This window comes from Scyliorhinus torazame, chromosome 3 (assembly GCF_047496885.1).
Source record: "Scyliorhinus torazame isolate Kashiwa2021f chromosome 3, sScyTor2.1, whole genome shotgun sequence".
Lineage (NCBI taxonomy): Eukaryota > Metazoa > Chordata > Chondrichthyes > Carcharhiniformes > Scyliorhinidae > Scyliorhinus > Scyliorhinus torazame.
The window spans coordinates 3,990,539-4,003,794 of NC_092709.1; the positions used below are offsets into that span (position 1 = coordinate 3,990,539).

The following is a 13,256-nucleotide window of genomic DNA, read 5'->3' on the forward strand; positions in this document are numbered from 1 at the left end:
TAAGTTGACTGTCCATTGATTAGACTGTGTCCAGGGGTATGCAGACTGTCCATTGATTAGGCTGTGTCCAGGGGTAAGTAGACTGTCCATTGATGAGTCTGTGTCCAGGGGTAAGTAGACTGTCCATTGATTAGAATGAGTCCAGGGGAAAGTAGACTGTCCAATGATTAGACTGTGTCCAGGGGTATTTAGACTGTCCATTGATTAGACTGTGTCCAGGGGTAAGTAGACTGTCCATTGATTAGTCTGTGTCCAAGGGTAAGTAGACTGTCCATTGATAAGACTGTGTCCAGGGGTATGTAGACTGTCCAATGATTAGACTGTGTCCAGGGGTGAATAGACTGTCCATTGATTCGACTGTGCCCAGTGGTAAGTAGACTGTCCATTGATTAGACTGTGTCCAGGGGTAAGTAGGCTGTCCATTGATTAGACTGTGTCCAGGGGTAAGTAGGTTGTCCATTGATTAGTCTGTGTCCAGGGGTATGTAGACTGTCCAACGATTTGACTGTGTCCAGGGGTAAGTAGGCTGTCCATTGATTAGACTGTGTCCAGGGGTAAGTAGGCATTCCATTGATTAGACTGTGTCCAGCGGTAAGTAGACTGTCCATTGATTAGACTGTGTCCAGGGGCAAGTAGGCAGTCCATTGATTAGACTTTGTCCAGGAGTAAGTAGACTGTCCATTGATTAGACTGTGTCCAGGGGCAAGTAGGCTGTCCATTGATTAGACTGTGTCCAGGGGTAAGTAGATTGTCTATTGATTAGACTGTGTCCAGCGCAAAGTAGACTGTCCAATGATTAGACTGTGTCCAGTGGTAAGTAGACTGTCCATTGATTAGACTGTGTCCAGGGCAAAGTAGACAGTCCATTGATTAGACTGTGTCCAGGGGTAAGTAGGCTGTCCATTGTTTAGACTGTGTCCAGGGCAAAGTAGACTGTCCATTGATTAGAATGTGTCCAGGGGTAAGTAGGCTGTCCTTTGATTAGACTGTGTCCAGGGGTAAGTAGGCTGTCCAATGATTAGCCTATGTCCAGGGGTAAGTAGGCTGTCCATTGATTAGACTGTGTCCAGAGGTAAGTAGACTGTCCATTGATTAGACAGTGTCCAGTGGTAAGTAGGCTGTCCATTGATAAGACTGCGTCCAGGGGTAAGTAGACTGTCCATTGATTGGACTGTGTCCAAGGGCAAGTAGGCTCTCCATTGTTTAGACTGTGTCCAGGAGTGAATAGACTGTCCAATGATTAGACTGTGTCCAGGGCAAAGTAGACTGTCCATTGATTAGACTGTGTCCCGGGGAAAGTAGGCTGTCCAATTATTAGACTGTGTCCAGGGGTAAGTAGACTGTCCAATGATTAGACTGTGTCCAGGGCAAAGTAGACTGTCTAATGATTAGACTGTGTCCAGGGCAAAGTAGACTGTCCATTGGTTAGACTGTGTCCAGGGGTAAGTAGACTGTCCAATGATTAGACTGTGTCCAGGGGTAAGTAGACTGTCCAATCATTAGACTGTGTCCAGGGCAAAGTAGACTGTCCATTGAATAGACTGTGTCCAGGGGCATGGAGGCTGTCCATTGATTAGACTGTGTCCAGGGGTAAGTAGACTGTCCAATGATTAGACTGTGTCCAGGGGTAAATAGACTGTCCATTGATTAGACTGTGTCCAGGGGTAAGTAGACTGTCCAATGATTAGACTGTGTCCAGGGGTAAATAGACTGTCCATTGATTAGACTGTGTCCAGGGGTAAGTAGACTGTCCATTGATTAGTCTGTGTCCAGGGGTAAGTAGACTGTCCATTGATTAGACTGTGTCCAGGGGTATGTGGACTGTCCATTGATTAGACTGTGTCCAGGGGTAAGTAGACTGTCCATTGATTAGTCTGTGTCCAGTGGTAAGTAGACTGTCCATTGATTAGACTGTGTCCAGGGGTATGTAGACTGTCCAATGATTAGACTGTGTCCAGGGGTGAATAGACTGTCCATTGATTAAACTGTGTCCAGGGGTAAGTAGACTGTCCATTGATTAGTCTGTGTCCAGGGGTATGTAGACTGTCCATTGATTAGACTGTGTCCAGGGTTATGTAGACTGTCCAATGATTAGACTGTGTCCAGGGGTGAATAGACTGTCCATTGATTCGACTGTGTCCAGGGGTAAGTAGACTGTCCATTGATTAGTCTGTGTCCAGTGGTATGTAGACTGTCCATTGATTAGACTGTGTCCAGGGGTAAGTAGGCTGTCCATTGATTAGACTGTGTCCAGGGGTAAGTAGACTGTCCATTGATTAGACTGTGTCCAGGGGCAAGTAGGCTGTCCATTGATTAGACTGTGTCCAGGGGTCAGTAGGCTGTCCATTGATTTGACTGTGTCCAGGGCTACGTAGACTGTCCATTGATTAGACTGTGTCCTGGGGTAAGTTGCCTGTCCAGTGATTAGACTGTGTCTAGGGGACGGAGACTGTCCATTGATTAAACTGTGTCCAGGGCCACGTAGACTGTCCATTGATTAAACTGTGTCCAGGGCTACGTAGACTGTCCATTGATTAGACTGTGTCCTGGGGTAAGTTGCCTGTCCAGTGATTAGACTGTGTCTAGGGGACGGAGACTGTCCATTGATTAAACTGTGTCCAGGGCTACGTAGACTGTCCATTGATTAGACTGTGTCTAGGGGACGGAGACTGTCCAGTGATTAGACTGTGTCCAGGGGTGAATAGACTGTCCACTGATTAGACTGTGTCCAGGGTATGTTGACTGTCCATTGATTGGACTGTCCAGGGGTAAGTTGACTGTCCAATGATTAGACTGTGTCTAGGGGAAGGAGACTGTCCAGTGATTAGACTGTGTCCAGGGGTGAATAGACTGCACAGTGATTAGACTGTGTCCAGGGTATGTAGACTGTCCATTGATTGGACTGTCCAGGGGTAGGTACACTGTCCATTGACTAGACTGTATCCAGGGGAGGTAGACTGTCCATTGCTTCAACTCTGCCCAGGGGTAAGTAGACTGTCCAATGATTAGCCTGTGCCCAGGGATGAATAGACTGTCCAGTGATTAGACTGTGACCAGGGGTGAATAGACTGTCCATTGATTAGACTGTGACCAGGGCTAAGGTGACTGTCCATTGATTAGACTGTGTCCGAAGGTAGGTAGGCTGTCCAATGATTAGACTGTGTCCAGGGGTAAGTAGACTGTCCATTGATTAGACTGTGTCCAGGGGTGAATAGACTGTCCATTGATTAGACTGTGTCCGGGGTGAATAGAGTATCCATTGATTAGACTGTGTCCAGGTGTGAATAGACTGTCCCGTGATTAGACTGTGTCCAGGGGTGAATAGACTGCCCAATCATTAGACTGTGTCCAGGGCAAAGTAGACTGTCCATTGAATTGACTGTGTCCAGGGGCATGGTGGCTGTCCATTGATTAGACTGTGTCCAGGGTTATGTAGACTGTCCAATGATTAGACTGTGTCCAGGGGTGAATAGACTGTCCATTGATTCGACTGTGTCCAGGGGTAAGTAGACTGTCCATTGATTAGTCTGTGTCCAGTGGTATGTAGACTGTCCATTGATTAGACTGTGTCCAGGGGTAAGTAGGCTGTCCATTGATTAGACTGTGTCCAGGGGTAAGTAGACTGTCCATTGATTAGACTGTGTCCAGGGGCAAGTAGGCTGTCCATTGATTAGACTGTGTCCAGGGGTCAGGAGGCTGTCCATTGATTTGACTGTGTCCAGGGCTACGTAGACTGTCCATTGATTAGACTGTGTCCCGGGGAAAGTAGGCTGTCCAATTATTAGACTGTGTCCAGGGGTAAGTAGACTGTCCAATGATTAGACTGTGTCCAGGGCAAAGTAGACTGTCTAATGATTAGACTGTGTCCAGGGCAAAGTAGACTGTCCATTGGTTAGACTGTGTCCAGGGGTAAGTAGACTGTCCAATGATTAGACTGTGTCCAGGGGTAAGTAGACTGTCCAATCATTAGACTGTGTCCAGGGCAAAGTAGACTGTCCATTGAATAGACTGTGTCCAGGGGCATGGAGGCTGTCCATTGATTAGACTGTGTCCAGGGGTAAGTAGACTGTCCAATGATTAGACTGTGTCCAGGGGTAAATAGACTGTCCATTGATTAGACTGTGTCCAGGGGTAAGTAGACTGTCCAATGATTAGACTGTGTCCAGGGGTAAATAGACTGTCCATTGATTAGACTGTGTCCAGGGGTAAGTAGACTGTCCATTGATTAGTCTGTGTCCAGGGGTAAGTAGACTGTCCATTGATTAGACTGTGTCCAGGGGTATGTGGACTGTCCATTGATTAGACTGTGTCCAGGGGTAAGTAGACTGTCCATTGATTAGTCTGTGTCCAGTGGTAAGTAGACTGTCCATTGATTAGACTGTGTCCAGGGGTATGTAGACTGTCCAATGATTAGACTGTGTCCAGGGGTGAATAGACTGTCCATTGATTAAACTGTGTCCAGGGGTAAGTAGACTGTCCATTGATTAGTCTGTGTCCAGGGGTATGTAGACTGTCCATTGATTAGACTGTGTCCAGGGTTATGTAGACTGTCCAATGATTAGACTGTGTCCAGGGGTGAATAGACTGTCCATTGATTCGACTGTGTCCAGGGGTAAGTAGACTGTCCATTGATTAGTCTGTGTCCAGTGGTATGTAGACTGTCCATTGATTAGACTGTGTCCAGGGGTAAGTAGGCTGTCCATTGATTAGACTGTGTCCAGGGGTAAGTAGACTGTCCATTGATTAGACTGTGTCCAGGGGCAAGTAGGCTGTCCATTGATTAGACTGTGTCCAGGGGTCAGGAGGCTGTCCATTGATTTGACTGTGTCCAGGGCTACGTAGACTGTCCATTGATTAGACTGTGTCCTGGGGTAAGTTGCCTGTCCAGTGATTAGACTGTGTCTAGGGGACGGAGACTGTCCATTGATTAAACTGTGTCCAGGGCCACGTAGACTGTCCATTGATTAAACTGTGTCCAGGGCTACGTAGACTGTCCATTGATTAGACTGTGTCCTGGGGTAAGTTGCCTGTCCAGTGATTAGACTGTGTCTAGGGGACGGAGACTGTCCATTGATTAAACTGTGTCCAGGGCTACGTAGACTGTCCATTGATTAGACTGTGTCTGGGGGACGGAGACTGTCCAGTGATTAGACTGTGTCCAGGGGTGAATAGACTGTCCACTGATTAGACTGTGTCCAGGGTATGTTGACTGTCCATTGATTGGACTGTCCAGGGGTAAGTTGACTGTCCAATGATTAGACTGTGTCTAGGGGAAGGAGACTGTCCAGTGATTAGACTGTGTCCAGGGGTGAATAGACTGCACAGTGATTAGACTGTGTCCAGGGTATGTAGACTGTCCATTGATTGGACTGTCCAGGGGTAGGTACACTGTCCATTGACTAGACTGTATCCAGGGGAGGTAGACTGTCCATTGCTTCAACTCTGCCCAGGGGTAAGTAGACTGTCCAATGATTAGCCTGTGCCCAGGGATGAATAGACTGTCCAGTGATTAGACTGTGACCAGGGGTGAATAGACTGTCCATTGATTAGACTGTGACCAGGGCTAAGGTGACTGTCCATTGATTAGACTGTGTCCGAAGGTAGGTAGGCTGTCCAATGATTAGACTGTGTCCAGGGGTAAGTAGACTGTCCATTGATTAGACTGTGTCCAGGGGTGAATAGACTGTCCATTGATTAGACTGTGTCCGGGGTGAATAGAGTATCCATTGATTAGACTGTGTCCAGGGGTGAATAGACTGTCCCGTGATTAGACTGTGTCCAGGGGTGAATAGACTGCCCATTGATTAGACTGTGTCCAGTGTAAGTAGACTGTCCATTGATTAGACTGTGTCCAGGGTTATGTAGACTGTCCAATGATTAGACTGTGTCCAGGGGTGAATAGACTGTCCATTGATTCGACTGTGTCCAGGGGTAAGTAGATTGTCCATTGATTAGTCTGTGTCCAGTGGTATGTAGACTGTCCATTGATTAGACTGTGTCCAGGGGTAAGTAGGCTGTCCATTGATTAGTCTGTGTCCTGGGGTAAGTAGACTGTCCATTGATTAGACTGTGTCCAGGGGCAAGTAGGCAGTCCATTGATTAGACTGTGTCCAGGGGTAAGTAGACTGTCCATTGATTAGACTGTGTCCAGGGGCAAGTAGGCTGTCCATTGATTAGACTGTGTCCAGGGGTAAGTAGGCTGTCCATTGATTAGACTATGTCCAGGGCTACGTAGACTGTCCATTGATTAGACTGTGTCCTGGGGTAAGTTGCCTGTCCAGTGATTAGACTGTGTCTAGGGGACGGAGACTGTCCATTGATTAAACTGTGTCCAGGGCCACGTAGACTGTCCATTGATTAAACTGTGTCCAGGGCTACGTAGACTGTCCATTGATTAGACTGTGTCCTGGGGTAAGTTGCCTGTCCAGTGATTAGACTGTGTCTAGGGGACGGAGACTGTCCATTGATTAAACTGTGTCCAGGGCTACGTAGACTGTCCATTGATTAGACTGTGTCTAGGGGACGGAGACTGTCCAGTGATTAGACTGTGTCCAGGGGTGAATAGACTGTCCATTGATTAGACTGTGTCCAGGGTATGTCGACTGTCCATTGATTGGACTGTCCAGGGGTAAGTTGACTGTCCAATGATCAGACTGTGTCTAGGGGAAGGAGACTGTCCAGTGATTAGACTGTGTCCAGGGGTGAATAGACTGTACAGTGATTAGACTGTGTCCAGGGTATGTAGACTGTCCATTGATTGGACTGTCCAGGGATAGGTACACTGTCCATTGACTAGACTGTATCCAGGGAGGTAGACTGTCCATTGCTTCAACTCTTCCCAGGGGTAAGTAGACTGTCCAATGATTAGCCTGTGCCCAGGGATGAATAGACTGTCCATTGATTAGACTGTGACCAGGGGTGAATAGACTGTCCATTGATTAGACTGTGACCAGGGGTAAGGTGACTGTCCATTGATTAGACTGTGTCCGAAGGTAGGTAGGCTGTCCAATGATTAGACCGTGTCCAGGGGTGAATAGACTGTCCCGTGATTAGACAGTGTCCAGGGGTGAATAGACTGTCCATTGATTAGACTGTGTCCAGTGTAAGTAGACTGTCCAATGATTAGACTGTCCAGGGATAGGTAGACTCTCCATTGATTAGACTGTGTCCAGGGGTACGTAGACTGTCCATAGATAAGACTGTGTCCAGGGGTGAATAGACTGTCCATTGATTAGACTGTGTCCGGGGTGAATAGACTATCCATTGATTAGACTGTGTCCAGGGGTGAATAGACTGTCCAGTGATTAGACTGTGTCCAGGGGTGAATAGACTGTCCATTGATTAGACTGTGTCCAGTGTAAGTAGACTGTCCAATGATTAGACTGTCCAGGGGTAGGTAGACTCTCCATTGATTAGACTGTGTCCAGGGGTACGTAGACTCTCCATTGATTAAGACTCTGCCCTTTTGGAATAGTGGTTGATTACAGATATAGAGAGGTTTGTGGGCTCAGGTTGGCGTGGTTAGTTCCTGGTCTGGCTGCCTCTCGAACCCAGTGGAGTGTGAGTGTGAAGCAGTTTTAGCCGCACTGTGATACTAAACTGGTATCAATGTCCAAACATCACTCTCTGGTGCAAAACATTGACCTTGATTTACCTGAGCTATATTTCTTATGTAATCGTACAGCAATGCGGGTCAAAACCACTTGATACCTGTGTCAGAGTGAGAGTGTAAACACACCCTCAGGTAGATTCCAGTGTGGATTTTCTCTGGATTTACTGTGAATGCTACTCCAGGTACTGAGGAATATTGAGTTAGAGATGGCACTCCCAGGATGAAGGTGTGGGTCAGGGAATTGTGGTTGGAACATGTTTCAGCTGAAATGCTTTGCAGTGCCCTGAGATTGTGAAAGGAACTATATTGATGCAAGTCTTTCATCAAGACCAAGGACAATAGTCAGCTGTATTGTTGGGTAGATGGGGAAATGATAAGTAGAATATAAATCAAACCCATTTAATGCTCAAAATGTATTGTTAGAAAATGAAAGACTTGCATTTCTATAGCGCCCTTCATGACTGCAGGACGCCCCGGCTGTGTTACAGGCAATGATGTTGCACAGTACATCCCACAAATAGCGATGTGGTACCTACTCCATCAGCTTTAGTGATATTAATTTAGGGATAAATATTGGACCCAGAAAATTCTCTAGAATAATTATTGAGTTTTGTGCTAGTTTCACAGTGGCTTTTCACAGTAACTTCTTTGCAGTGTTAATGTAAGCCTACTTCTGACAATAAAGATTATTACAATTATTTCATAGTTCGCCAATCAGCTGTTTAGATCGTGTATCATCCTCCAGCCAGAGTGACTGGTAAATCAGGATTGTTCTAGAAATAAATTTTAGAGTACCCAATTCATTTTTTCCAAATTAAGGGGCAATTTAGCGTGGCCAATCCACCTACCCTGCACATTTTTGGGTTGTGGGGGCGAAACCCACGCAAACATGGGGAGAATGTGCAAACTCCACACGGACAGTGACCCAGAGCCGGGATCGAACCTGGGACCTCAGCGCCGTGAGGCTGCAGTGCTAACCCACTGTGCCACCGTGCTGCCCGAAATAATAGCTGGAGAGGGGAGAGCGAGAGCTGATTCCAGAGCTGTTTATCTAAAGACATGGCTGGTTGTGCTGGACACAGAGGGAGTGACCAGTGGTTATATTGATTCAGACTTGTCACGTTAAGCTACCACAGCGATCTACCCTCTTCCACTTTAATGTTTCAAATGTCGTTTTGTGCCTCTGCAGAAGATTCAGTTTTGATGAAGAAACACAAACAAGTCCTTAGTCGCAGGAATGAAGTAATGATGTATTACAACACACGCCCGGGAGAGAAAATCCATCTTTCAGATCAATTCACCAACTTGCTGCTTGTCCAAGGGCATCACAGCCTTGAATTCAAAAGGCATGAGCTGCTGTCCTTTGGGCAGGAGCGGATTCACTTACAGGAGAGCAGCAGGCCGCAGATGGAAATCAAACCAGGACAATTATTTATGAAGATGAACGACAAACGAGCTCCCAACATAACCCTGGTTTCTGGAGTAGCGGGAATAGGGAAGACTGTCCTGCTGCAGAAGATTGTTTACGATTGGGCCAATAATCAATGCTTTAATAACTTTGAGTTCATTCTGCAATTCTCATTCAGGGACCTTAATTTAATTAATAAACCCACCAGTTTCAGGAATCTGGTTTTGAGGAAAAACAGTCACTTGTCCAAAGGGCTGGATGTGGTTTTCGAGGCTGCGGAGAAGTTGCTGATCATTCTGGATGGCTTTGATGAGTTTCGATTGTGCAGCTCTCTGGCTGGAGATTGCTACATCACTGACCCTGATGAGGAAGGGGACCTGGTGGATATCATTCACAGTCTCCTGCGAAGGGAACTGCTCATGGGGGCTTCAATCCTGCTGACGAGCCGGCCCACAGCAGTCAGCTACATCCCAGTGGAGACCATTGACAGATTCGTAATCATCACCGGCTTCTCTGAGAGGGATATCCGAAATTTCTTCCTGAAATATTACCAAGGTGAGGAAGTGGGCGGCCAAATGTTCCTGCGGGTGAAAGGAAATGATGTCCTCTTCACCTTGTGCTTTGTCCCTGCCTTTTGTTATATTGTCTGCAGCGTTTTCAAACAGGACGAAGGGGAGTGTCAGAAAGAGCCCAAGACAATGTCAGACATTTACAGCCGCTACCTGAGTGTGCTGTTGAGACATCATTCCCGACCCCAGCTAACAGGGGAAGAGCCACTCACACACACCCTCCGCAATCTGGGCAGCTTAGCATACAGCAAACTGCTGCAACACAACACACTCTTCTACCAACACGACCTGCAGGCTCATTCTGTGCAACTGGACACTTTGGTGAATAGTTTTCTGGATGAAACCTGTGTCCAGGAGCCAGACGGTGTGCAGAGTGTCTTTTCCTTCACACATTTCACCATCCAGGAGTTCTTTGCAGCTCTGCATTACATACTGGAACCCGAGCCTTTCCCAGACCTGATGAATGTGGACACAATGATCGATTACACGATAGCCTCGGGTTTCCTGGATATTTTCCAGCGATTCCTGTCGGGTTTGTTGTCAGAGCGGAATCAAGCCTTGCTCTCCAAGCACATGGAGATGGACAAAGCCACGAAGTCTGAGTCCTACTGCCACTGGCTGATGGCAGGAATCAAAGAGCACTGTGAAAATGGGTCCAGCATCTTGAATCTTCTCCACTGTCTATTCGAACAGCAAAATGACTCATTGGCAGAAAGGATACATCCCCAGAATGTGCGCGTTCACATTGGGGACAATGTACTTACTCCAGTAGATTTCACTGTGTTGAAATACTTTCTAGACATGAAGATTGGAGATCTGGAAGAATTAGATCTCACAGCAACAAACATAAATAGTGCAGCGCTGAGGAATCTGCAACCATATCTAAACCAATGTGAGAGGCTGTGGTGAGCACCTTTTATATCTTTCTTTGGGATTGGCTGACATGGACAAGGCTATGTTTATCACACCTCACTAGTTACTCTCAGGGTATTAGGTCAATGGTCAGGGATTTGGAATCCAGCTGGGTTTATACAACAGGACACGGCTATCAACCCTTCATTTCTCATGTAGAGTCTTATCCATTGGATTTCACAGCTTCCTGCAGAGGGCAGTGATGGGCCCGTATTGTCCATGTGTTCCACACACTTCCCAATTTGGAGTTTAAAAAAATAATCTTTTAATAATCTTTATTGTCACAAGTAGGCTTACAATGAAGTTACTGTGAAAATCCCCTAGTCGCCACACTCCGGTGCCTGTTCGGGTACACAGAGGGAGAATTCAGAATGTCCAATTCACCTAACAACACGTCTTTCGGGACTTGTGGGAGGAAACCGGAGCACCCGGAGGAAACCCACACAGACACGGGGAGAACGTGCAGACTCCACACAGACAGTGACCCAAACCAGGAATCGAACCTGGGACCCTGGAGCTGTGAAGCCACAGTGCTAACCACGAGACTTGGATTCTTGATTAATAAGGGGATCAGGGGCTATGGGGAGAAGGCAGGAGAATGGGGATGAGAAAAGCATCAGCCATGACAATGGCGGAGCAGACTCGATGGGCCGAGTGGCCTAATTCTGCTCCTATGTCTTATGGTCTTATGGAATTAGCCTATCACAGCTCAGGGCCCCCACTCACTCTCTCACTGACAACCCTGTCAGTGATTTAACTAATGGATATTTTTGACTTCTTTCACCATTACCACAATTATAGTTCACATTTATTCTTTTTCAGTTCCATTCCTCTGGATTTAAACTAGAAGGGCTTGAGGTTCATAAGGAGGAGGTGTTAGCAATTCTGGAAAGTGTGAAAATAGATAAGTCTCCTGGGCCGGATGGGATTTATCCTAGGATTCTCTGGGAAGCTAGGGAGGAGATTGCTGAGCCTTTGGCTTTGATCTTTAAGTCATCTTTGTCTACAGGAATAGTGCCAGAAGACGAGGATAGCAAATGTTGTCCCCTTGTTCAAGAAAGGGAGTAGAGATAACCCCGGTAACTATAGACCAGTGAGCCTTACTTCTGTTGTGGGCAAAATCTTGGAAAGATTTATAAGAGATAGGATGTATAATCACCTGGAAAAGAATAATGTGATTAGAGATAGTCAACACGGTTTTGTGAAGGGTAGGTCGTGTGTCACAAACCTTATTGAGTTCTTTGAGAAGGTGACCAAACAGGTGAATGAGGGTAAAGCAGTTGATGTGGTATATATGGATTTCAGTAAAGCGTTTGATAAGGTTCCCCACGGTAGGCTACTGCAGAAATTACGGGTGGTTTAGCAGTTTGGATCAGAAATTGGCTAGCTGGAAGAAGACAAAGGGTGGTGGTTGATGGGAAATGTTCAGACTGGAGTCCAGTTACTAGTGGTGTACCACAAGGATCTGTTTTGGGGCCACTGCTGTTTGTCATTTTTATAAATGACCTGGAGGAGGGCGTAGAAGGATGGGTGAGTAAATTTGCAGATGACACTAAAGTCGGTGGAGTTGTGGACAGTGCGGAAGGATGTTACAAGTTACAGAGGGACATAGATAAGCTGCAGCGCTGGGCTGAGAGGTGGCAGATGCAGTTTAATGTAGAAAAGTGTGAGGTGATTCATTTTGGACGGAATAACAGGAAGACAGAGTACTGGGCTAATGGTAAGATTCTTGGCAGTGTGGATGAGCAGAGAGATCTCGGTGTCCATGTACATAGATCCCTGAAAGTTGCCACCCAGGTTGAGAGGGTTGTTAAGAAGGCGTACGGTGTGTTAGCTTTTATTGGTAGAGGGATTGAGTTTCGGAGCCATGAGGTCATGTTGCAGCTGTACAAAACTCTGGTGCGGCCGCATTTGGAGTATTGTGTGCAATTCTGGTCGCCGCATTATAGGAAGGATGTGGAAGCATTGGAAAGGGTGCAGAGGAGATTTACCAGAATGTTGCCTGGTATGGTGGGAAGATCTTATGAGGAAAGGCTGAGGGACTTGAGGCTGTTTTCGTTAGAGAGAAGAAGGTTAAGAGGTGACTTAATTGAGGCAGACAAGATGATCAGAGGATTGGATAGGGTGGACAGTGAGAGCCTTTTTCCTCGGATGGTGATGTCTAGCACGAGGGGACATAGCCTTAAATTGAGGGGAGATAGATATAGGACAGATGTCAGAGGTAGGTTCTTTACTCAGAGAGTAGTAAGGGCGTGGAATGCCCTGCCTGCAACAGTAGTGGACTCGCCAACACTAAGGGCATTCAAATGGTCATTGGATAGACATATGGACGATAAGGGAATAGCGTAGATGGGCTTTAGAGTGGTTTCCCAGATCGGCGCAACATCGAGGGCCGAAGGGCCTGTACTGCGCTGTAATGTTCTATGTTCTATGTTCTAAAATTGATTTAACTCTTCATTTTCCTCCCTCACATTTTATTTTCCACTCTGCAACTCCCTCAGTACTGACCCTCTGACAGTGCGGCGCTCCCTCAGTACTGACCCTCTGACTGTGCGGCACTCCCTCAGTACTGACCCTCTGACAGTGCCGCACTCCCTCAGTACTGCCCCTCTGACAATGCAGCACCCCCTCAGTACTGACCCTCTGACAGTGCGGCACTCCCTCAGTACTGACCCTCTGACAATGCAGCACCCCCTCAGTACTGACCCTCTGACAGTGCAGCACTCCCTCAGTACTGACCCTCTGACAGTGCGGC

The 13,256-nt window shown here is 46.9% G+C and overlaps 1 protein-coding gene across 1 annotated transcript in view; it reads left to right on the forward strand.

The window, feature by feature from the left end:
• LOC140408254 (NACHT, LRR and PYD domains-containing protein 3-like) overlaps window positions 1–13,256 on the forward strand; it is a 132,573-nt gene that overhangs the window by 59,938 nt on the left and 59,379 nt on the right. The window contains exon 3 of the mRNA XM_072495210.1: window positions 8,802–10,494. Coding sequence (XP_072351311.1) covers window positions 8,802–10,494 — 1,693 coding nt within the window. The remainder of the gene's footprint in view (window positions 1–8,801; window positions 10,495–13,256) is intronic.